Raw genomic sequence first — 24092 nt, 5'->3', positions numbered from 1 at the left:
ATCAGCGCAATACCAGTTTCAAATGACAGCAAAATTGACCAATCATATCTTCCCTCTTAGTGGGCGGGCTTAACTGTATGATAATTTCCGCCCGCTGTGGCGACGCTAGCTGTCGTTAGCACCACTGCTAGCTAGTTTCTATTCATTTCTTTGATGTATATATAACATATATACGGGCTCTGGTATGAACCCTTTGGGTACAAGCCAGGCTGCATCAGGTTATTGTAGCAGTCTGGCTGATTTGGTTAGAAAAATAGTAAACTGTGATATCACGTGCTACTCAACTTTGGAATGTTTGGTTTAGAATATTTGGTTGGGAAGGTGGAATGTTTGGATTCAGTTTTGATGCTGAAAAGCTCAGAACAAGGCGCACGACATTTTGCTCTGAGAAAACCAAACCATACAAATTTAACTAATCTTTCTATTTTTTCTAGATCTTTCTCTCTTTCTATTCTTTCTATTTTTCAGGTGGAGAATGAGTTTTTACCCCAGGAGAACTGACCAGCCAAGGCCTGGACAGGAACAGAAGACCTTCATAGACACACCAGGTTTTACCACTCATGGTGAGAAAAATAAATTTTCTTCTTTTTATACTTCTATGTAAGACAGTATATTAATTCTTAAGAGTATGGATTTCTATAGGCTTTTTCATAATAATTAAAAGTTAAATATACACATTTATATAGTAGGTTTCTAAGGTTCAGAAAAATAACATGTATATTTATTCTACTGATGACTGTCAAGCTCTTTATTTCATGTGTACAGGATAATATAATTAATGGAGCATGGGTTATTTCTTTAATTTCTTTGACTCAGCACAATTTTCATAAATCCCACCATGTTAACATTGTCCATGTGGTCATGGAAAAAGCAAATAAAAATAAACATTTTTAAAAAGAGACAGATTTCTAACATGACATCACAAATTCTTAAGCCTTCTCCCCACATTCTAATGACATCACATGGCATCACATAGCCCTTGTTATAATCACTTGTTCATTGGGAAACACTTAAAGGCATTTGAGCCTCACCGGGAGGCATGCTGGGTTTCACTTTACCTGCTGTGGTATTTTCAGGTGTGCCCTACAACCCCCAAGATCCCTGTGGACCAGCACCCTTCCCTCACGGAAGTACGGCGGGACCCTCAGATGTCGGCCATGTTAAGATGCCTGTAGAAAGACCACTCCACACTGGTACTGTGTAACACTGAAGATTACATGCGTATTCAACAATCCAAATAACCATGCATGATAAAGTAGAAAAAAACTTTTATTACATTTGCCCGGGGAGCAGTTGTGGTTAGGTGCCTTGCTCAAAGGCACCTCACTCATGGCCTCAGGCCTGGGAATCGAACCCACGACCCTCACAAGACCAGTTCCCTACCACCGGACCATGACTGCATATTTGTATTATTAAACATGGGGACAGTATTTATTAGAAACAGGGGAAGACAAACGAATGAACCAGATGGACCAGAGGAAGACAAATGAATTTAATGTATTTCATGTTCCAATCTTTACTTTAGCTGTGATATGTTTGGTGTAGAGTAGAGCACTTTAGAGTGGGCACCTTGACGACCCACATACAGTCTGGGTGTACTGTGACACTCGTTATCTGCTAGGCGGTTGTGTTTAGTCTAAGGTGACAATGTTTCGAATCATTGTTATACCAGCATAGTATAATACTGATAATACATGTATATGGATTACAGATGTCATTTATCACAATTTTAGTACACCCCCAATCAATCTAAACAAAACATTGTCATGCTGCTTTGCTGGCTTCTGATACCTCATCTGGACTGTCTAGCAGTGTCTAGCAGAGGCGAGATGTGCTAGACATGAGCAGAGCTAGGAGGTACTGTAGTTTGGCTCTTCAGTATCTACCAGTATCAGAATTAAAATAATTCTGAATTGTGCCGAAATAATTAAATTGAATCAAGTTGTATTGAAATGTAAGATTTCATGATGCAATAAACTAAAAGAATCATAACTAAGCTAAACTAAAACTGGGTCACACATATACTGAAGCTCTGATAAATGTCTTCCTGCTTCTGGGCTCACGGATGCCCTGCTTTCAGTTATTCAGTACTACTTCATTGTGCTGCCATTACATGAATTGTAGCAAGATGCATATGAGAAGTTGCCGTTCTCGGTCCATCTTGCTTGAATCATATTTCAGTGGCACTTTCAGATAAAGAAACATATGCAACGTAGTACTAAGGCACTGAGAAATGTTATGGTGAGTTAATTTCTGCTAATGTCCTTATTCGCCCATGCAGGTGAAGTTGGCTCCAGCAGGTGTCCCCCACTGCCTGTGCTCACTTCACGCACGAGAGTGACCAGGTCGGGACTGATGAGGCCTTCTCCACCCACCTTCACAAAGTTGCCTCCACTCCCCAAACCTGCTGGCCGAGAGCCTCTCCGTGCCTTCAGGCCTGCCAAAGGTGAGCTCACTCTTTTGCTCTCCTGGAAATGTTATACAAATCATTTGTTGCAGCAACAACAACAAAAAAAGTAAAAAAAAAAAAAAAAGTATTAAAAAAAGCAAAAACTGCTTTGAAAGCCCTATAGGGGAGACCGGGTATGGTTGTAACATGGGGAGAGTTGTAACACCATCAGTTCCACTGATCATGGATAAGATAGGAGTCATATGTAGGGTTGCAGCGGTAACCGGTTTCACGGTATACCACGGTATTAAAATGCACGGTTATCATATCGTGTGCGTTTGCTTATTACCGGTAAAAAGCAAGCCAGCGGAGAAACTGACCCGCGCATGCGCAACTCCGCTCCGGTTCAGCTACTCCGCACACAGCGGTGAGAATGGCAGAAAGTGCATCAGACTTAACACATTATTTAACAAAAAAAGCTAAACTAAAATCAGCGGCGAAAATGACGTAATCGCGGTGGCTCCGCCCGGACATACTTGGTCTCGCGCGCTGTCGATTCGCGAGGTCGTGCACCTCTCGAATTTTGTAACTTTGCGCGCGCTGCGCCTCAGCGCAATGAACAAAGTCATGTTTGCAGGGTTCATACACCTTTATAAGGTGGAATTAAAGTACTTGTACGTAACTTTAAAGGTCCGTTTCAATATTTCCCAGCACCTTAAACTTAATTAAGTTAAATATTTATAAATTTACTCGAAATAATTCGCTTATTTAATCACATTATTTAATGGTTGTTTATTTCCAAAATGCCCAATCTTAACATCTTCACGTTCTCTCATGTTTCGTCCTGGAATTACAAGAGGCTCGTATTTGTTAACGTAAGACAAAAGAACTGTGCGGAGTCGCGAGCTACGGTCACTAGTGAAAGTATAAACCTAGCTTTTTAAGGTCCTTTCTTTCACTGGATGTGAAAGACGCCATTAATTTACATGCGTTCATTTTCAAATTCTAACGTGCCTGTTTTTGATATGTTAAAACCAGACTCGGTGTGAAAGCCTTAAAATAGAAATCTCTATTGTGAGGATCATGTCAGAAATAAATCCTCTCTTCCTGCAGTATCTGGTTATATTCTAACTTGGAAGTACAACGGACGTTTACAACAGTTGTTGATCAGACAGCGACCCCGGCTGAGTTTATCAGATATTAAATAATTTAAACTTAAATAATTGTACTGAAATCCATGATTTAGGTTTCTCTAATTTTGCAGTATTTATATAAACATGTGTACAGCTTATTTTTTTAAAGGACACATTTTGTATACAATAGTTCCAGGTTTCTACAATAAATAGTTAATTGAACAAAAATAACTTGTTGTAATTTCTTTAAGGGTCAGTGTATCTTTTAATAATATACAAACTAACTGTGATACCGTGATAACCGTGATACCGCGGTATTTTCTGAGACGGTTATCATACCGTGAAAATCTCATACCGTTGCAACCCTAGTCATATGATCATTTCAGTATTTACCCAATTCCTCCCTGATACCACATGGTGAATATCAAGGCTGTAAACAGGCACATGCCGATTCCATCGAGAAAAAACTGAATGTATTTCATGTTCCATTCTTTACTTTAGCTGTGATATGTTTGGTGTAGAGTAGAGCACTTTAGAGTGGGCACCTTGACGGCCCACATACAGTGTGTGTGTACTGTGACACTTGTGATCTGCTAGGTGGTTGTGTTTAGTCTAAGGTGATAATGCTTCAAATCATTGTTATACCAGCATAGTATAATACTGATAATACATGTATATGGATTACAGATGTCATTTTTCACTATTTTAGTACACCCTCAAACAATCTAAACAAAACATTGTCATGCTGCTTTGCTGGCCTCTGATACCTCATCTGGACTGCTGCCAAAGTTAATAGATATGCTGCCATATATCTATTAATCTTTGTAATCTATATAACATGGCTTCTTTAAGTATTGGGTATCACCTGGCCAGCGTTAAGCTGTGGTATGCAGCAGCAGTCTGTGTGATATAAGGAGTTTGTGTTTTGTACCTACTTCTGTTGGCAAGGACAATGTGAGCTTACAAGCAAGACTAGACTTGAATGTTTTATTGCAGTCAGTTGATTGTGCCAGCACCCCACTACCCCGGGCCTGCGCTGTTCTGATCCACAGCTCTCCAGAGCTCTCCCATAGCCACTTTTGCTCCTCACTGCCATCTGCAGATTTGATTATGAATAAAAGTTTTCTTAAATGTTATTCGAATTGCTCCTATTCATTAGCACATTTCGTTTATCCACTTAATGCTACTCTTGATATACATTTGAGCCATGCCAAAATATCGATTATCATAATCTATTATTATTTAAAATGCAGTATGATCTGCAGGTCTTAATTTCATATGCTGGTCTGAAGATTGAACGTGTCCTCTACAGTTCTGTCTGTGTTTCATGTCCAGGTTCAGTGGAGCCTCCCCAGCTCCACTCTCCAGGGTGGAGGAGAGAGAGAGTGGGGAGACTTCACCGGAGCGGAGGACATCGTCAACCCTTGCTCCCAGACATCTTCAAAGCAGTTAACCCCAGTGATGCTGGTAGAGATGACTTATTGATGTTGGCTTTACTTTATATGTCATTGAAATACCTGTACAAAATGTAGAATTTATAATGTTGCATCATTTGTTTTGTGTTAAAATATTGGTAAATACAATATTTGGGAACAAGGAGATCATTTAGTCAGAAACTTCACTCAGGTGTCAAGTGAACGGAGCTAAACTCATGATCATGGATGCCCTTTTCCATGCAGGTTTGCCCAAATCCAGCCGCTTGCTGCCTGGGATTCTCCCCGGGTCTTTCCTACTGCCCTCCTACCCTCTGGTCACTCTTCCGGGAGTGCAGCGAGACACAAGCCCTCGGCGCAGAGACCCGGGCCCGTGGAGGGACAGTACTGGTGAGTGCATGGCTACGTTGCTAAGAACGTGCTAGGCACACACAGTGAGGCATGGCTGGTTATTTGGGTGCCCGCTTAAGTTAAGTTGGTCTTGCACTAAGCTTGTCTTGCACTTGTTCCCACGTCAGTGGGATTGATGAGCAGACCCAATTTTGTGGTGTCATACATACTACATGAATTAAATTTTAACCAAAAAATGTGCATATACGTAGATCATTTATAGTCACCGCTTGTCAAATGTACAAAATACTTAGATTCAAATTTGATGATCTTCATCTGACATGGTTTCACTCAGTAATGGAAGTGTCTAGCAGAGGCGAGATGTGCTAGCCATTAGCAGAACTAGGCTAATGTATCTACCAGTATCAGAATTAAAATAATTCTGAATTGTGTTAAATTGTATCAAATTGTATTGAAATGTAAGATTTCATGATGCAACAAACTAAAAGAATCATGACTAAGCTAAACTAAAACTGGGTCACACATTTACTGAAGCTCTGATAAATGTCTTCCTGCTTCTGGGCTCACGGATGCCCTGCTTTCAGATATTCAGTACTACTTCATTGTGCTGCCATTACATGAATTGTAGCAAGATGCATATGAGAAGTTGCCGTTCTCGGTCCATCTTGCTTGAATCATATTTCAGTGGCACTTTCAGATAAAGAAACATATGCAACGTAGTACTAAGGCACTGAGAAATGTTATGGTGAGTTAATTTCTGCTAATGTCCTTATTCGCCCATGCAGGTGAAGTTGGCTCCAGCAGGTGTTGCAAACTGCCTGTGCTCACTTCACGCACGAGAGTGACCTCGTCAAGACTGATGAGGCCTTCTCCACCCACCTTCACAAAGTTGCCTCCACTCCCCAAACCTGCTGGCCGAGAGCCTCTCCGTGCCTTCAGGCCTGCCAAAGGTGAGCTCACTCTTTTGCTCTCCTGGAAATTGCATCCAAACCATTTGCTGCACCAACAACAATAACAAAAAAAGCCCCTGCTGATCCTCTTGTACATTGCTATGCCTGCACCCATGAACATTGTTTTTCTGCACCATGAAGAAACCACTATGAAACCAGAAGTTATATTTGAGATTTTTGATAGAGTACGTGTTAATATGTATTGTACTTTTCAGGATCTCAAGTGCAAAGCACCAGGGCGTCCCCTGCTGATGACATGTCTGAAGGAGTTATTGGCAGAGGTTGGAATTGGTTTGCTGTTAACACTACATTACACAACACAATGTTTTAAATCTAGTTGAATAATGTTTTGCAGTCAGTCTTCAAGCTGATTTGAACCAAAGTTGAGCTGGTAGCCCTAAAAGTCCTAGTCAGTTTATTTGGGTTCTGGTATCCCTCTCTAGATGAATTCACACCAGGAACTCCCAGGAAGGATCCCCACGAGCAGCAGACTTTACGGCCCTTCTCCAAACCAGACCTCGCTCTCGCTCTGAGCTTCAGTCTGCTTAGCTCTGATGACTGGTAAGTCACACCTGCAAAATTCTGAAGCATATGGCTAGGGCAGGTTAAACAGCAAGTCATTTATGGTGTTCTGCATATATGGTATGTATGCATGTATTTAGTGAAGTTTTTTCCTCTTTGTCCCTTTTCTTGTAGCATTTTTTTCTTGCAGTAGCAGATGGTTACAGTGTGTGTCTATGTCCAATATCTTCATACAGGGAGAAGAAAATTGAAGGGTTGATTTTCATCCGTAGATTGGCTCAGCACCACTCTGATGTGCTTGGCAGCAGGCTTCATGAGGTCTGCATTGTTCTTATTCAAGAGGTAAGCCACTAGATTTGCTGACTGTGTATCTGTCTGAATTCTAAAATTAGCAGACACCATCAGCATGTACACATTACAGGTGATGTTGCTGACAAAGTCAAGTCAGAGTTAGCATAGTACTTTGAAATTCCTTTTTTATAAAAACATTTCTCATCTAATTGAAATTCAGATGGCATAGCCAACTGTAATTAGTGATTAAGGTATTTCCGCCTACATAACACATTGCAGTGGTGGATTATACTTATTAAGATGGTGGTGGCAGTGTTGGATGTGGCTAAAACGAGGTGGAACGTCGTGTTTCCTGCAGGTGCTGCACCTGCGCTCCGCCGTGTCCCGCACGGCGGTGGTGTCCTTGAGGGAGTTGTACTCCAGCCTGCAGAAAGGGATGGACCAGGAAGTGGAGACTACAGCTAAGGTCCTCCTCCACAAAGCAGCGGAGTCCAATGGCTTCATCAGGCAGGACGTGGACACAGCTCTGGACAGCATGGTGCAGAACTGCACCCCCATTTGGAGCATGAACGCCCTTCTCGCTGGAGGACTCTGGTCAGTTAGCCTGCAGTGAGCTTTAAACTGTGGCTTTCAGATAGCAACAACAGTCACAAGAGACTAACTCAGCACTGATTTTGGCTGCTGTTCTTTGCTGCTGTTTTTACTTCTCCATTGTTCTTTCAAAATATTGCCCTGGCCTATATCAATATTTGTAGTTATTTATCCTCTTAGATATTCTTTTCATTGCATTCCATCTCCGCTCTGCTGATCCAAACTGCCCTTCACACCACTTAAAGAATAGGCTAGTTAGCTAGCGCACAGAGGACATGCAAACGTTTTCTGTTTAAAAAGTACAGATGTACCCTAACTGGTGCAATCTAAGCCATCGAATAGAATATGATCATTTGATTGTGCACTTGGATCATACATAAGGGTATTACGTTTCTTTATAGAAGCTAAAAGTTGTACTGTGTACATTGATTGGATGGATTAATAGTTATTGCCTTCTTTTTTAAATGCCCTAATTTTTTTCCTTCTGTTTTCCTCAAAAGTCATCTGAATGCTGCAGTAAGAAAGTGTACTGCTCGGCACTTGGCTACTTTGGTAGCGAAGATTGGTGCAGAGCGAATTATTCCTGCAGTCTCCAAGTTGGCACAGGACTCTTCCCAAGAAACCAGGTTAGTACTGGGATCAGAACGAGAATTCTACAAAGCTTATTCAGTTTCCCAGATATTAATCTTTTGCTCATTCTTTTAGTCTCCTAGTCTGATACTCTGAAGTCAGCAAATGCTGCTAAATTGTAGAGTAATAGAAGCACTATCGTGTTTTCTAGACACAGACGTCCTTGTAAAATTGTGCGCTGGTAAGATAAATGGTCGGTGTGCTGTGAGTTACGGGTCCCTCACTCACGGTTCTCTCCTGTTTTGGGGTCTGTTCCTCGTCTCAGGCGCTTGGGCCGGCGTATGCTGCTGTTCCTGTCCTCCCACCACGACTTTGATAAGATGGTGGAAAAGTACATCCCTGCCAAAGACCTGGCAACCATCAGGAACACTGTCCACACTCTGAAATCCAAGGTGGCGATTCATGTTTAGATACATGATGAGGATTTTTTTATCCCATTCAGCACTATGCCCCATGTTAACTTACTAAACAAACTTATTCACAAAAGTTTTAGGTGAAACAGACTGCAATAAAAAAACCATCTAAACTGTGATGGTAGACATTGATTGTAAACAAATATTAAAGTACAGGGCAGTGTGTGGCACCACACATTGTATTTACAGTAAGGCATGCACAGTGTAGTCTCAGACCCAGTAGTTAAATGACAGAGCATAGTTCAAAATGAACCGGCTTGAAACTTTTGGGATAGAATCAAAGTATGAAGCAACATGTGGACTTCAATATCATCACTCCATATTTTGTGGTGATTCGTACGTGTGTATTCCCAGGAGAGGACAAAGGTGTCTAGGATTCCAAGATATAAGACGCGTCAGCCTCGTCTGGAGCAGCAAGAAGCTCCAGCCGCACAGGTGGAGCGTCACAACACGCAGCGAATGAAGCGCAGCCTTAGGCACACGGTGAGGGACGTGAGCCCAGACGACGCGGCACCTCTGAAAGGTAACGGCTGACCTCGGCAAACGCTCCCCTCCTGTTTCCTGAGAACCTAACCTTACCGCTTACCCGTGAACCTCCTTCCCATCAGACCTGCAGCTGAACAGTAATGTTCCAGCCCAGACTAGCAGACGAGCTACCAGACTGATCACAGCATGTCCGTCCCTTTCAAACAGTTCTGGTGAGTGTTGCCTGCTCTTCAGCGCTTCATGTGTGATCACTGCTCTTGCACGTAAATTGCTTTGCTGTTAACACTGCATTACACAACAATGTTTTAAATCTAGTTCTCCATGTTGAATAATGTTTTGCAGTCAGTCTTCAAGCTGATTTGAACCAAAGTTGAGCTGGTAGCCCTAAAAGTCCTAGTCAGTTTGTTTGGGTTCTGGTATTCCTCTCTAGATGAACTCAAACCAGGATCTCCCAGGAAGGATCCCCACGAGCCGCAGACTTTACGGCCCTTCTCCAAACCAGATCTTGCTCTCGCTCAGAGCTTCAGACTGCTTAGATCTGATGACTGGTAAGTCACACCTGCAAAATTCTGAAGCATTTGGTTAGGGCAGGTTAAACAGCAAGTCATTTATGGTGTTCTGCATATATGGTAAGTATGCATGTATTTAGTGAAGTTTTTTCCTCTTTGTCCCTTTTCTTGTAGCATTTTTTTCTTTCAGTAGCAGATGGTTACAGTGTGTGTCTATGTCCAATATCTTCATACAGGGAGAAGAAATTTGAAGGGTTGATGTTCATCCGTAGATTGGCTCAGCATCACTCTGGTGTGCTTACCAGCAGGCTTCATGGTGTCTGCACTGTTCTTATTCAAGAGGTAAGCCACTAGATTTGCTGACTGTGTATCTGTCTGAATTCTAAAATTGGCAGACATCATCAGCATGTACACATAACAGGTGATGTTGCTGACAAAGTCAAGTCAGAGTTAGCATAGTACTTTGAAATTCCTTTTTTATAAAAACATTCCTCATCTAAGTGAAATTCAGATGGTATAGCTAACTGTAATTAGTGATTAAGGTATTTCCGCCTACATAACACATTGCAGTGGTGGATTATACTTATTAAGATGGTGGTGGCAGTGTTGGATGTGGCTAAAACGAGCTGGAACGTCGTCTTTCCTGCAGGTGCGGAACCTTCGCTCTCGCGTGTCCCGCATGGCGGTGGTGTCCTTGAGGGAGTTGTACTCCAGCCTGCAGAAAGGGATGGACCAGGAAGTGGCGGCTACAGCTAAGGTCCTCCTCCACAAAGCAGCGGAGTCCAATGCCTTCATCAGGCAGGACGTGGACACAGCTCTGGACAGCATGGTGCAGAACTGCACCCCCATTCGAAGCATGAACGCCCTTCTCGCTGGAGGACTCTGGTCAGTTAGCCTGCAGTGAGCTTTAAACTGTGGCTTTCAGATAGCAACAACAGTCACAAGAAGCTAACACAGCACTGATTTTGGCTGCTGTTCTTTGCTGCTGTTTTTACTTCTCCATTGTTCTTTCAAAATATTGCCCTGGCCTATATCAATATTTTTAGTTATTTATCCTCTTAGATATTCAATTCATTGCATTCCATCTCCGCTCTGCTGATCCAAACTGCCCTTCACACCGCTTAAAGAATAGACTAGTTAGCTAGCTTACAGGACATGCAAACATTTTCTGTTAAAAAACACAGATGTACACTAACTGGTGCAAACTAAGCCATCGAATAGAATATGATCATTTGATTGTGCACTTAGATCATACATAAGGGTATTAAGTTTCTTTATAGAAGCTAAAAGTTGTACTGTATACATTGATTGGATGGATTAATAGTTATTACCTTCTTTTTTAAATGCCCTAATTTTTTTCCTTATGTTTTCTTCAAAAGTCATCTGAATGCTGCAGTAAGAAAGTGTACTGCTCAGCACTTGGCTACTTTGGTAGAGAAGATTGGTGCTGGCCGATTATTGTCTGGGGCGAAAAACGTCACAGCGCGAATTATTCCTGCAGTCTCCAAGTTGGCACAGGACTCTTCCCAAGAAACCAGGTTAGTACTGGGATCAGAACGTGAATTCTACAAAGCTTATTCAGTTTCCCAGATAGTAATCTTTTGCTGATTCTTTTAGTCTCCTAGTCTGATACTCTGAAGTCAGCAAATGTTGCTAAATAGAGTAGAGTAATAGAGTAATAGAAGAGTAATAGAAGCAGTATCGTGTATTCTACACACAGACGTCCTTGTAAAATTGTACCCTGGTAAGATAAATGGTTGGTGTGCTGTGAGTCACGGGGTCCCTCACTCACGGTTCTCTCCTGTTTTGGGGTCTGTTCCTCGTCTCAGGCGCTTGGGCCGGCGTATGCTGCTGTTCCTGTCCTCCCACCACGACTTTGATAAGATGGTGGAAAAGTACATCCCTGCCAAAGACCTGGCAACCATCAGGGACACTGTCCACACTCTGAAATCCAAGGTAGCATTTCATGTTTGGATACATGATGAGGATTTTTTATCCCATTCAGCACTATGCCCCATGTTAACTCACTAAACAAACTTATTCACAAAACGTTTAGGTGATACAAACTGCAATTAAAAAACCATCTAAACTGTGATGGTAGACATATATTGTAAACAAATACTAAAGTACAGTGCAGTGCGTGGCACCACACATTGTATTTACAGTAAGGCATGCACAGTGTAGTCCCAGACCCAGTAGTTAAAGGACAGAGCATAGTTCAAAATAATCCGGCTTGAAACCTTTGGGATAAAATCAAAGTATGAAGCAACATGTGGACTTCAATATCATCACTCCATATTTTGTGGTGATTCGTACGTGTGTATTCCCAGGAGAGGACAAAGGTGTCTAGGATTTCAAGAGATAAGATGCATCAGCCTCGTCTGGAGCAGCAAGAAGCTCCAGCCGCACAGGTGGAGCGTCACAACACGCAGCTAGTGAAGCGCAGCCTTAGGCACACGGTGAGGGACGTGAGCCCAGACGACGCGGCACCTCTGAAAGGTAACGGCTGACCTCGGCAAACGCTCCCCTCCTGTTTCCTGAGAACTTTACCTTACCGCTTACCCGTGAACCTCCTTCCCATCAGACCTGCAGCTGAACAGTAATGTTCCAGCCCAGACTAGCAGACGAGCTACCAGACTGATCACAGCACATCCGTCCCTTTCAAACAGTTCTGGTGAGTGTTGCCTGCTCTTCAGCTCTTCATGTGTGATCACTGAGCTTGCACGTAAATTGTTTTGCTGTTAACACTGCATTACACAACAATGTTTTAAATCTAGTTCCCCATGTTGAATAATGTTTTGCAGTTACAAGGATGTAACTTGTTTTTGTTTCATGTAGTGAGCTTCACTTCACGCTACACTGTGGGAGATCTCCTGGGCTCAGGAGGATACGGCGCAGTGTATGCAGGAGTCCGCAAGGCTGATGGAAAACAGGTGAGCATCAGCACACAATACAAGAATGATTGTGGGACCTAATTTCTATTTTAGATTGTGATTAGAACTTTGAAAGGAGCGATGAGTTTTCCCTAGAGAGCCTTTGTTATTCACATGGCAATCAAGTGGTCAAATCTAATGTACCTTGACCTTTTACCACTTTTTGAACACAAAGATCCTGATTATACAATGTGATAAGCTTGACAATCTGTGGATGAGTATTTATCAGACTCCAGATTTATGTGTTACCTGAGAAGCTGTGGCTACCATCTGCAAGCCCTTAGATATGTTAAATGTACTGACTGTTTTGTGTAAACAACTTCACTTACTGTGTTTTTTATGTGACCAGATCGCCATTAAATATGTGCCAAAGCATCACGAAGAACGGTTCATCACTGTTGTAAGTCCAATATCTTTACTTATGTAATATTGTAACAATGTCTGGAACTTTTTAGATGGGTAAAACTGCAAAGGGACTATAAACGCAAAGCTTTTAATTTTCCATTCAGTGACTCCTCCCAACACGAATGGAAAACAGTTCACTTTTTAGATTCATGTTTCATCTAATGATTGGTACCAATCCAGATCCCTTTCGTGTTATCCTGCTAACCATAATTCCACTATAAAACTTCAAACCTACACTAACCATGTGTTCCTTAATTTTAGCCCGGCAAAACTCGCAGTCTCCCCCTAGAGGTGGCTTTAATGAAGATGGTGTGCAGGCCACCTCGTTGTCAGCATATTGTGAAGCTCCTAGATTGGTATGAGTACCGCTACTGCTTCATCTTGATTCTGGAGCGACCCGTCCCCTGCATGGACCTGTTTGGCTTCTTGGACTTGTACCAACGCCAACTGCCTGAGCCACTGGCACGACGGATCATGCGTCAGGTGGTTCAGGCTGTCCTTCACTGCCGTGACCGAGGAGTTCTGCATAGAGACATCAAGGAAGAGAACCTTCTGGTCAACACGGACACCCTTGACGTCAAGTTGATCGACTTTGGTTGTGGCGATCTGCTTAAGACCGAACCCTACAGGCGCTTTGAAGGTTATTCACCATAGGAATGAAATGTGCACCTTAAGTAAAAAAATGGGATCAAATTAGAGACTATTATAAACTTGTTATTTTGTTACTGATGATTCTCTCTCGTTGTCTCAGGCACCATGGTATACTGCCCACCTGAATGGCTGGTTGACAGGGCGTATGAGGGCCGTCAAGCCACCATCTGGAGTCTGGGTGTGCTCCTCTACAGTATTATCTGTGGACATGTGCCCTTTCAGAAGAAGGAAGACATTGTTGAGGCACACCTGTGCTTCAAGGGAAACCCATCCAGAGGTGAAAAGGCAGAAGCATCTTCAAGATAACTTGAAAGTCTAAATTGCAAAATGATAATTTATGTAATTATTTCATCTGGTAATGTAATACACAACCACAGATTGATCAAATGGACTAATGAAGAATGGAGAATTGGCAATACAACATTTTGTAACCGTCTTAAAATTCTAAAAAGACTTGTTCAGTCTTTTTTGTTAGTGATGGATGTTTCTGTACAGTTCTGTCATTTAAAAACGTTGAATAAGCCATTAGAACAGTCAGATCAGAAGTTTCAGATGGTAACTGATTTTCTTTCTCAACTAATCCCGTTGCTACACACACAGACTGCCGCCATCTGATAACATGGTGTCTGCAAAAGGACCCTGAAAAACGTCCTGTGCTCGAGGATGTCCTGGCACATCAGTGGTTTTTGGAAGGTCTTCAGAACTAAGTCAGGTTAGACAGGGAGTGTACATGGAACTGGGCATGAGACTAGAGGACAGCCACCAGTGCAAAATTACATAGTCTGGGCCACTGATATTGAGTAATATGCAAGGTGCAGTGTAATATTAGATGAGCTTATCAAGTTGTTGCTTATGGACCAGAAAAATCTGGGTCAGGCATAGTGTACTATATAACAATTGAATGCTATAAGTGGTATATGCTTATATGTAGTACTTATTAATCGAAAATATCCAAGGTGTATCCACTCTGAAATCCAAGATGGCGATTCATGTTTGGATACATGATGAGGATTTTTTATCCCATTCAGCACTATGCCCCATGTTAACTCACTAAACAAACTTATTCACAAAACGTTTAGGTGAAACAGACTGCAATAAAAAAACCATCTAAACTGTGATGGTAGACATTGATTGTAAACAAATAATAAAGTACAGGGCACTGCGTGGCACCACACATTGTATTTACAGTAAGGCATGCACAGTGTAGTCCCAGACCCAGTAGTTAAAGGACAGAGCATAGTTCAAAATGAACCGGCTATCTTTTGGGATAGAATCAAAGTATGAAACAACATGTGGACTTCAATATCATCACTCCATGATGTTGATGTGGCTTTAGGGTCTGGGTGAGATGCCTCAAGATACTCCTTCAGCTCGAGGCAGGCGCTCTATCCCAGCTGTGGAGTCATGCGCACCTCCTCCTCAGTTTGCCAGCAGGTGAATATTTAAACAGTTAATCAAAACAACAACAAAAAAAAGTGCATCCTGATTGGAACTGCTTTGATGTTTGCAATTTTTGATGGTGTTGATGTTGGTTTAATTTGATTGCAGCCTTGTTCATTTTCTGTTTGGACACTATAACCCAATCCTTGTGTTTTCTCTCTTGTGTGTTTTCAGCAAAGATGGCAGCAGAGCACACATCCACAGCATTACAGACAAGACAGAGTACATCAAGCAGCTCAAGACCTGCTGGGTTCAAAAGACTTCAGGGAGCCCATCAAGGGCATTGATCAGCTGGTGGCCGACTGCGAGGACAACCCATATATGGTCATGGGCAACATGTTCCTGGTAACACATTTGAACTGAATTGATTTTTAATGTTTTCAGCAGCTTTCAGAAGTGATCTGTATGGGGGGGTCATACGTTGGAGAACATTAAATGCTGGCACATCTGAAGAAATGTCAAAAGCTCAGATGCTCCAGAGTAGAAAATATTACAACAATCAGTTTTAACTATTACAGTGGAGGGCAGTCATGTTCATTGTTAGCGTGAGCTTGTTTTACAATGTATGTGAAGATTTCACCCAAGTGTATCCTTGAAATTGCATTAAACCAAAGAATCCAAGTGAATGACTTGAAAAATCAGTTGGTTGAAATGAAAGGGCTTGAAATCAAATCAGCTCCAGGGCTTAGTGGCACTGATATGGTGAGTGTCTGATGAATGCATGGGCGGCTTGCTCTATACCTCTCTTCCTCTGCTACAGGTATTTGATGCTTTCAAAGCACGACTGCAAGGTTAACCTCTATGCCTTGGAGGCCTTACAGAAGATAATCACACTGCTCAGAGACAACCTGGCCCAAGTGGTCTACATCTTAGTCCCAGCTATAGTGGACAATCACCTCAACTCCAAGAATAACGCCATCTACATGGCAACAAGAGGTGCCATTCAAGCTCTCATCAATAACCTTGGTGGGTTCTTTTCTCTCTTTAAAAACATCTTGAAGGACACATGCCACTGGGCTTTAGAAAAACAACAACAAAAATGATTGTGTTCTGTTTTACCTTTGTATCTTTCGATGAAAGGTTGCTAGGTTGGGGAAAGGTTCACACAAATCAGTAAAAAAATGTTCTTGCTCTTTGGCTCGATGTTTGTGGTGCAGATCAAATGGAAATCTCCTTTCATATTAAGGCACAGTCCAATATAAAGAAAAAAATATTTCTGTAAGACTGACAGGAGATCTTGCGTTATCTGACAGCAGATTGTTAAATAATGGAGTTTACAGTGGATGTGCTTAGGCTCTTTTGTTCTGCCTATTCACTCAAATAATTATGCATATGCGTTCCAAATGACCATTTTCAAACAGAGCTTTGTGCTCCTATCAGATACTGTTCATATATATTTAGTTAAAGTGTAACATTTTATGTGAATAATTAGTTGTTTTGATAAAGCAGGACACGTTTCTAAAAAGAATTACCATACTGTAAATATTGCTGAACTTGACCAACACTGTCCTTGATATATATTTTTTCAGATAACACTACTTCAACCGTTTTGCACAAAGGCTCAATTTCTCAGTGGAAAAGCTAAAGTGGATCTTGTTGATAAAGTTGCAGGTAAGTAAACAATATACAATATCTAATGTTTTGTGGTTGTGTATACAGAAATATTTTACAAATTCAAATACATTTATCAAAAAACAATTCTTTCAGAAAGTCATTCCACTGATATGCTAAGAGATGGCAGAGATAAAAAAAGATAAAAGATTTACCAGAAATACTATAATTCCTATATTAATTAATAATATTTATAATATTGATAATAATAATCATTCCAGAGAGTTACCACATTTACCAAATACTGTCACTTTCTAGGTAAAAAAAATGCTTCTGTAATAACCCAGTGCTGTCCAGGGTTGATTTATTTATCTTTGTTCCTTTTAAATGTTCTTTTTATAGAGCTGGTTAGGGAACTCTACCCCTGCAAGCCACAACTGGTTGAACAGAAGGTGCTTCCTCTGCTCTGGTAGCTCCTGGGGACCTCCAGCAACAGTGGTACGGTCCACGGGAGGGGTGGAAGCGTGAGGGGTCCACTGTCCACCTATGCCAAGCCCTTCATGCCCACATGGGTCCGGCGCTGCTGGACTGTGCTGCTTCCCAACCTTCCAATATCCGCAAGAGCCTAAAGGAGTTTGTGAAGAACCTCCCGATCACCTCAGAGCTGCCAGCCAGACCTCCAGACCAAAATAAAGCCCAACATGGATTCTACTTGAAGATGTTTGTGCATTTCTTACTGTGCCTGCACTCTAAATGAAAGAGAGAGGAAGAAAGTCAAACGTTTTTAACATTTTGAATTAGCAGAAAGCTAAATCCTTAAACTTAGAAGTCCTTTTAAATAAGGAGCACAGATTTTAGTGAATCACATCAGGTTTAACATGCCTAGGAGCTCTGCTCTTTTTGCACTTTGAAATACTAACACATGATTATTTTCTGTTGACATATCCTGAGGTAACTGTGCAGAATGTAATTTATCACATGCAAAAGGAACAAGGATCTATAGTCTTTTTGTTGTTTGGTATGTGTAATGTGACTTTTCAATGAGGAGTCTTAAAAAATGAAAAAGCTATGATTCATAAAATTACTTTTGTATTCTATAGCCAGGGCTTAATTTGAGCCGGATCCTGCCGGAACAGGATCCAGGAGCTCTTTAATTTTGAAGGGTGCGTTCTGGGAACTGTCTGCCTCACTCCAGTAACTTTCAAGCCTACTAATTATAAGTTATGAAGAAATCTGTCTGCATTGAACCAATTAATTGAACAAATACAGTTGCAATCAGAAATATTCAACCCCCTCACCTCCAAAGACATTATAGAGATGTGGATGAAAGACAATGACAATAAATGACAAAAAAAACCACATTAAGCAACAAGTAGTATTTATTCATACATATTGGAGTTATTTTGACAACAGAAGTTGACTTAACTTTGAAGTTCAAATGAAAAATGTAACTCTTTGTACACATGTGCATGTGCACTATTATTCAACCCCCTGCTTCAATACTTTGTGGAGCATTCTTTAGCTTTTATAACTTCCAACAAACGTTTTTGGTAAGTACTAACAAGCTTCTTACACCTCTCAATTGGAATCTTGGCCCATTCTTCACATGCAAAAGCCTCTAGTTCAGTGATGTTTGATGGCTTCCGTGCTGCAACTGCCTTCTTTAAATCCCACCAAAGATTTTCAGTCAGGTTTAGATCTGGGGACTGAGAAGGCCACTCCAGGACATTCCAGGATCTTTTTCTCAACCAAGCTTTGGTTGACTTGAAGGTGTGCTTGGAATCATTGTCTTGCTGGAAGGTCCAATGATTGCCAAGGTTTAATTTGTCAACAGATGGCATCACGTTCCTCTTTAAAATGGCCTGGTATTTCTGAGAATCCATGATGCTAGGTACACAATCAAGATTGCCATTTCCTGCTGCAGAAAAACAGCCCCACATCATCAATGACCCACCTCCATGCTTGAGTGTGGGGATGGTATTCTTCTGGTCATAAACCTGGCCTTTCGCACGCCAGACATACCGTTGATCCATATGTCCAAACAGTTCCAGTTTGGTTTCATCAGTCCATAGAACTGTCTCCCAAAACTCTGTAGCCTTATCCAAATTCCTCCTGGCATATTCTAGTTGACTTTTGATGCTCCTTGTGGTTAAGAGTGGAGTGTGTCTTAGAGTCCGGCCATGAAGTCCTCTTTTATTCAGCGCACGTCTTATAGTAGCTACTGAAGCACTTGTTCCAGCCTTCATCAGGTCATCCTGTAGGTGTCTTGCACTCACACAGGGGTTTTTCTTAGTTGTCCTGACTATGTTGCTAAGGACCCTTGATGAAATTTTGGGCTTTCTTCCACAGCCAGGCAGGTTTGCAGCTGTTCCATAAGTTTTAAACTTCCTTATAATGCTCCCAATGGTGTCCCTTGGGATGTTATATTTTTTGGAAATCTTCTTATACCCAAGGCCCTTTAGGTGTGATGAAATCTTTACAAAATATACTGTTACACACAAATATTATATCATGCATTTTCTGTTCTGATTTTATGTATCACTCAACCCATGAAGAAGTCATCCAAAGCAGAATCTTGAAAAAACTTATATTGATAAATCCTTAATATCTTTGGGGGGTTGAATATTTTTGATTGCAACTGTAATTCTATAAAAGAGATTTTTTAAACACAAGATCCACATTCAGGCTTCCTAAATCACATAAGAGCTCTCCCTTTTAGCGTCTCCCCTATAAAGCTAGTTATACTTTCGAGAGTGACCGTAGCGCGCGACTCCGCACAACTCGCGCAAACCTCCGCGAAGGGTGGAGGTGTTTATACTAGCCGCGTCACATTCTATGCAGTGTTGTCTGAAATGATATGATGTGGTAGTATAAAGAAACACCCAAAAACAGGGGAAGGAACATTTACCTGATGAATTTTAATGTTGCTTTGTGTTTCAGATTTGAAAGTGCTGGAATTTAGGCTATAGTACTTGAACATGCACTTAAAATGCACTTCTGCACTTAAAACACTTATAAAACACATGTAAATAATTTAAAAGTAATTTATATATACAAATTGGCTTGTTATTTTGACATTTGTGTGCCTAAGCGTTGCGTTTTGTGTGTGATGCGGTGACATTTTTGCCCCCAGTGACCCCTTGTCTCATGCCGCTGTTTGCGTTCCGGCATCGTTCTGCAGCAGAAGAATCTCAAGAAGTCAGATGAAGTCCGTTCTCAGTGGAGTAGAGTGACCTGGTCTTGACAATCCAGAAACTGGTTATGAAGTGGACTCTCTGTGTGGCCTCTTAAATAAGGCCTCCCCACTGCCTCAAGGTGACACACTCTGTTAATGGCCTGAAGAGGAACAATAGGTATCGTTAGCTGCATCCTAATTTACATACTAAAAGGCAGGAATCAAAATGGCCCCAGTCAATCTGCATTGCATTTTAATTTATCTAAGTTACTTACATACTTACTTCAGTTACTTACATTTCTGCTGTATTTATAATTACATTAAAAATTGTTCCTTCCCTAATACTACTGCTAAACTTCTTAAAAATACAGTGATGATGAAGATAATGAAAGAGCAGGAGGTCAGTCTTTATCTTTAAATAATATTGTTCCTTCCCTAATACTAAACTTAAGGGGCACACCTCTGGGCATGATGTGAGGTGAGAGGCCTCTTGGGCCTGGGTATTTTAATGCACAAAGTGGTCATTTGTACAGGGTGGATCACCCATGCCTATAATCCTACTGTGTGTGGCGGGGGCAAGGTGCACCTTGGGGAGACACGGTATTCTAAGAATAAAACATAAGTTTAATTTTTTAAATGTTCAAGAAAATTACGCATACATAAAAGCATAAAACAAACATCACATTATTTACATTTTTTCCCCCTCAGGAGGGTCAGAGCCACACCAAGTCCAGGCCTTCTCCAGCAAACGATTTTCTTTGGACTCAATAGTCAAATAAGAGTTCCTCGTTCACTGCAATGTCCCGGAGAGCCAAAAAGAGAACAATATCGTTGCCGTCCACATGGTAAAGCCTTGGCCTAATGTTCGCCTTCTTGCTCGAATGATTAATCAGGCGTCCAAAGGTGGTCATCTCCGGATGGCAAGGACAGGTCTCCTCGTGTGCATCCACGCACTTTGCCTGACCTGACTTGTCTGTAAAGAAGAACATGTATCCACTGTCCAGTTCTCCAGTGTACTTGTGTATACGCAGACCCTCCTGACGTGACACCACTGTCCCATGGTAGTCACACACCACCTCTCCCTGTCGGAACCTCCTGGACGTGAACACTCCACGTCTTTTCCCGGGAGTTTCCAGGACGACAAGGCCTTTCCACTTTTGGGTCCTGGTCATCTTCTGTATTGTGGTGGAGTCCAAGGCGGCGTCAACTTGGCCAGCGGGCTTCCACTGTTGTAGAATCTGTGTGGCATCGGGGACGTTCACCTTCCACCCCTGCTTGCCCAGCCATCGGCGCACACTTGACTCCGATGGCTGCCGCCGGCCAAAGTGTTCTGTGAAGAAAAGAAAAACACATGGGTCAGCTCAAGCATAAGTCAAATAGTGTGCATAAAATGCATGACGTGGTTGGGGTTGTGTTGGGCCCTGGTGTTGGGGTTCAGATAACTCACCTAGCACATGCTGGATGCGCATCTGTAGCTGTTCACAGCGCTAGCGGTCATAACAGTAGCGCTCGTGCAGTTGCGTCATCGCAGTCCGCACCGACCGCTTCGGAGACACACCATCGACGGTCACCGGATGTGCCCGGACGAGCAAATCGTATGCCGCCTGGTCATCCAGCTGAGGGCGGCCACGTCTGTTCTCTGATCTACAAGGAACAAGATAGATGATGAGTATAGGCAAAATCACTACAATTGGAGACCATACTATAGTGGAGACTTGAACAAGCACTCACTCTGAACCACCGGTAAGCTGCTGCAGGACCAGACTCGCTGACACCACATTCTCAGGCACCTTCATGCGGTTGTGACGTTCTGCAGTGGCCGTGCTGTGGGTCAGGTAGTCTGCTACCATGGATTTGTCGCTGTCTGACAGGAGCTTTGTGGCCGATGCAAATGACCGCCGCGCCACCTGGCTGGTGACCTTCTCCATGTTGTATCTGCAACATAGGGGTAATGTGCTCATTAATTCCACATCCAACACACACATATATGTATGGTGTTAAAAAAAGAATACTAAAAAAAATAATAATAATAAAACTGTATTTGAAAGAAGACAGGTTTATTTGTTTCACTTACTTATCATGCAGCCGTGCCAGGTCATTCGATGCATTGTGAATCGGATTCCCCGTTGAGGAGATGAAAAATGTCTCCTCATCAGCTCCATCCATGTGCTTCCTCTTCTTCCTCAAGAAGACCGGGCGCATCTCCGTGAAATAGGCATCGAACCACTGTGGAAACAGGAAAGCAGTTAATTTCATATCAAATGCAAGGACACATTCACATAATTAACATTTTTACCAGAATTAAACCAGTGCTGAGCATCTTACCATCTCCTCCTCCTGGGAGAGGGCAAAGGTGGCAACCTGTGTGGCAGCGTTCTTGTGCTCCTTAACACCCACCACAACATGGCCACCTTGCCCAGAGACTCTCCGCAGCATCCATTCTTTAACCTACAAGAGGAGGGAAAGATTCTTAGTTAAGCATGAGGCTAATTAAAAACTGTAACGAGGCAAATATATATATATTTAAAAAAAACCCACAAAACAAAAGGCCCGTGTTTTTAATGCTAACACTTACAGTCATGTGCTCGACTACACCCGGTCGCTGAAGGTGGCGCAGAATCAGTAGTGCCTCCAGGTAGTAGAGTATCAGCTGAGACTGTTTGGTTGACAGCTCCTTGGGCTCAGACGCAATCAGTATCTCCATTGCATTCAAGAAGTCGGCCTTGGCTGCCTCCAACACTGCCACGCACTTCTCAAGAGGGACGCAACCCTCGCTGAGAATTTCAAAGCCGTTGAAAGAAGAAAAAAAAAGTGCACTTTAACTTTATGTACGATTCACTTACATCTTTCCATCCTTACTACGACATAAGATCTGTAAATATAAATTGGGTGTGGTATAAAGATGCTAACCGTTTCCTTGTCACCTCCTTACTGACTTGCTTCTGGGTTGAGGCCTGTACGTGCCCAAGAAACAACAGGAAGTTCTTGCAGTCTGCATGCAGCTCTTTGTCACTGAACATTATGTCAGTGAATCCCACGTGGAAGTTCAAGAAGCTGAAATGAAACAGGATGAGAATCAGCCCCTGTGATTACAAAAGCCCTGCACTGCAGCATACACTACCAGTAGGAACAACACACTGCTTACCGTTTGATGCTCTTGACATAGTTCTGCACGGTCTGCTTAGTCAGACCAGCTCCTGCGAGGTCGGACAAGTACTGCCGTGTCTTCTCTGGCTGTCTTACAAAAAACAAGTTGGGCTCCCTGTGGTCCATGAAAAACAGGAAGCGTGCTACGTTGTCCACCTGGAACAAAGCAAAGAGTGTGGGCTCTTTAGTCTGAAATGTGCCGTGGTCTTATTGAATCAAGATTTATTAATCGTATAAATGCAGTAATACATTTGTATTGAGAATGTTCTTACCTCCTGTTTGGAGTTTACATTTCCCAACTCCTTTCTCAGGTACGTGGCAAATGCACAGAGGAGAGGATGGTCATTGGAGTGCTTCTTATATAAGCCGGCCGCTGACATCCGCTCCCTCAACGATGTCCCCTGATTAACATCAGCAGGGCTGAAAAGCAAACCAAAACATAATTAAATATATTGCCTACGACACATGGGCATTGCTATGTGAAGTGCAAGCAGAGTACGTGAAACCATGAAACACTCACCACTGGTAGAGCTCCCCAGAGCTGCTGCTGCTGGCCGTATCGGACGCTCCGGCGACGGGATCAGCGGCGGATGGAAGATCAGGGATGGCAGGGGTGGGATCTGGGATGGGGGGGATGTTCAGCACGACATTCCCCCTGACCTGAAGCTCCTCAATCAGTCTACAACAAACACACACGGCAATTATAAATCATACAAGTACAAATAGGCTGACAACAAAGACCATTAAATGTAATACTATTGTACAGTACCCGTCAACAGGAGTGGGACTGGACACGATCCTCTTTATGAGGTCGTAGTCCCATACACGGCCGTTGCGCAGGAGGTTGTTTGCTTCTGTCTTGGCCGTCTCCACTGCCCTCGCAAAGTCTGTCTCTGAGGCGTTCTTCATGCAGTTCCTCCTCAGGTGCACCGAAAGACTCCAGTGGGTCTTCTTGCACAAAGTACACAGGAGGAAGGTCCTATGGCAAGCTTGGCTATGTGGGAGAAAGAAAATTAGAAAACTAATACTAATGGTAACAATATAGTTTGATACAGATAAATAAGCAGACTGTACTTACGCATCAGAAGCCAT

At 42.4% G+C, this 24092-nt stretch overlaps 2 protein-coding genes and 1 long non-coding RNA gene across 3 annotated transcripts; 1 reads left to right on the top strand and 2 right to left on the bottom strand.

Annotated features, from left to right (window-relative positions):
• The first annotated feature begins 110 nt into the window (after positions 1-110).
• LOC143484444 (uncharacterized) lies at positions 111-17293 on the top strand. The gene is made up of 31 exons (XM_076983163.1): positions 111-563; positions 1077-1193; positions 2282-2446; positions 4858-4989; positions 5202-5345; positions 6092-6256; positions 6472-6537; positions 6700-6817; positions 7015-7120; positions 7428-7663; positions 8161-8286; positions 8556-8682; positions 9058-9226; positions 9312-9401; positions 9620-9737; positions 9935-10040; positions 10348-10583; positions 11078-11236; positions 11528-11654; positions 12029-12197; positions 12283-12372; positions 12537-12631; positions 12981-13031; positions 13298-13676; positions 13788-13964; positions 14288-14399; positions 15024-15121; positions 15302-15472; positions 15888-16093; positions 16657-16738; positions 17081-17293. The coding sequence occupies exons 1-26, from the start codon at positions 476-478 to the stop codon at positions 14392-14394; spliced, it is 3663 nt and encodes a 1220-aa protein (XP_076839278.1). The 5' UTR covers positions 111-475; the 3' UTR covers positions 14395-14399; positions 15024-15121; positions 15302-15472; positions 15888-16093; positions 16657-16738; positions 17081-17293.
• A 4013-nt stretch (positions 17294-21306) lies between these two features.
• LOC143508744 (uncharacterized) lies at positions 21307-21738 on the bottom strand. The gene is made up of 2 exons (XR_013129446.1): positions 21585-21738; positions 21307-21497 (listed from the first exon to the last, which is right to left on the bottom strand). It is a non-coding gene; the product is annotated as an uncharacterized LOC143508744 (long non-coding RNA).
• Positions 21739-21923: 185 nt separating this feature from the next.
• Positions 21924-24092, bottom strand: LOC143489254 (uncharacterized). The gene is made up of 9 exons (XM_076988146.1): positions 24079-24092; positions 23770-23994; positions 23521-23679; positions 23273-23420; positions 22999-23156; positions 22764-22907; positions 22429-22627; positions 22179-22301; positions 21924-22079 (listed from the first exon to the last, which is right to left on the bottom strand). The coding sequence occupies exons 1-9, from the start codon at positions 24090-24092 to the stop codon at positions 21924-21926; spliced, it is 1326 nt and encodes a 441-aa protein (XP_076844261.1).

The sequence above is a fragment of the Brachyhypopomus gauderio genome, chromosome 2 (assembly GCF_052324685.1).
Source record: "Brachyhypopomus gauderio isolate BG-103 chromosome 2, BGAUD_0.2, whole genome shotgun sequence".
Classification (NCBI taxonomy): Eukaryota; Metazoa; Chordata; class Actinopteri; order Gymnotiformes; family Hypopomidae; genus Brachyhypopomus; species Brachyhypopomus gauderio.
Note: the sequence above shows the minus strand (reverse complement) of the source record. Positions and strands in the feature narration are given on the sequence as shown.

Coding starts and splice junctions, on each gene's coding strand:
- LOC143489254 (XM_076988146.1), bottom strand. Junction 23,680..23,769: donor AGTCCCACTCCTGTTGACGG/GTACTGTACAAT, acceptor TGTTTGTTGTAG/ACTGATTGAGGAGCTTCAGG. Junction 22,908..22,998: donor TATGTCAAGAGCATCAAACG/GTAAGCAGTGTG, acceptor GTTTCATTTCAG/CTTCTTGAACTTCCACGTGG.
- LOC143484444 (XM_076983163.1), top strand. CDS start 476: ATGAGTTTTTACCCCAGGAGAACTGACCAGCCAAGGCCTGGACAGGAA. Junction 564..1,076: donor ACCAGGTTTTACCACTCATG/GTGAGAAAAATA, acceptor TGGTATTTTCAG/GTGTGCCCTACAACCCCCAA. Junction 4,990..5,201: donor AGTTAACCCCAGTGATGCTG/GTAGAGATGACT, acceptor TTTTCCATGCAG/GTTTGCCCAAATCCAGCCGC.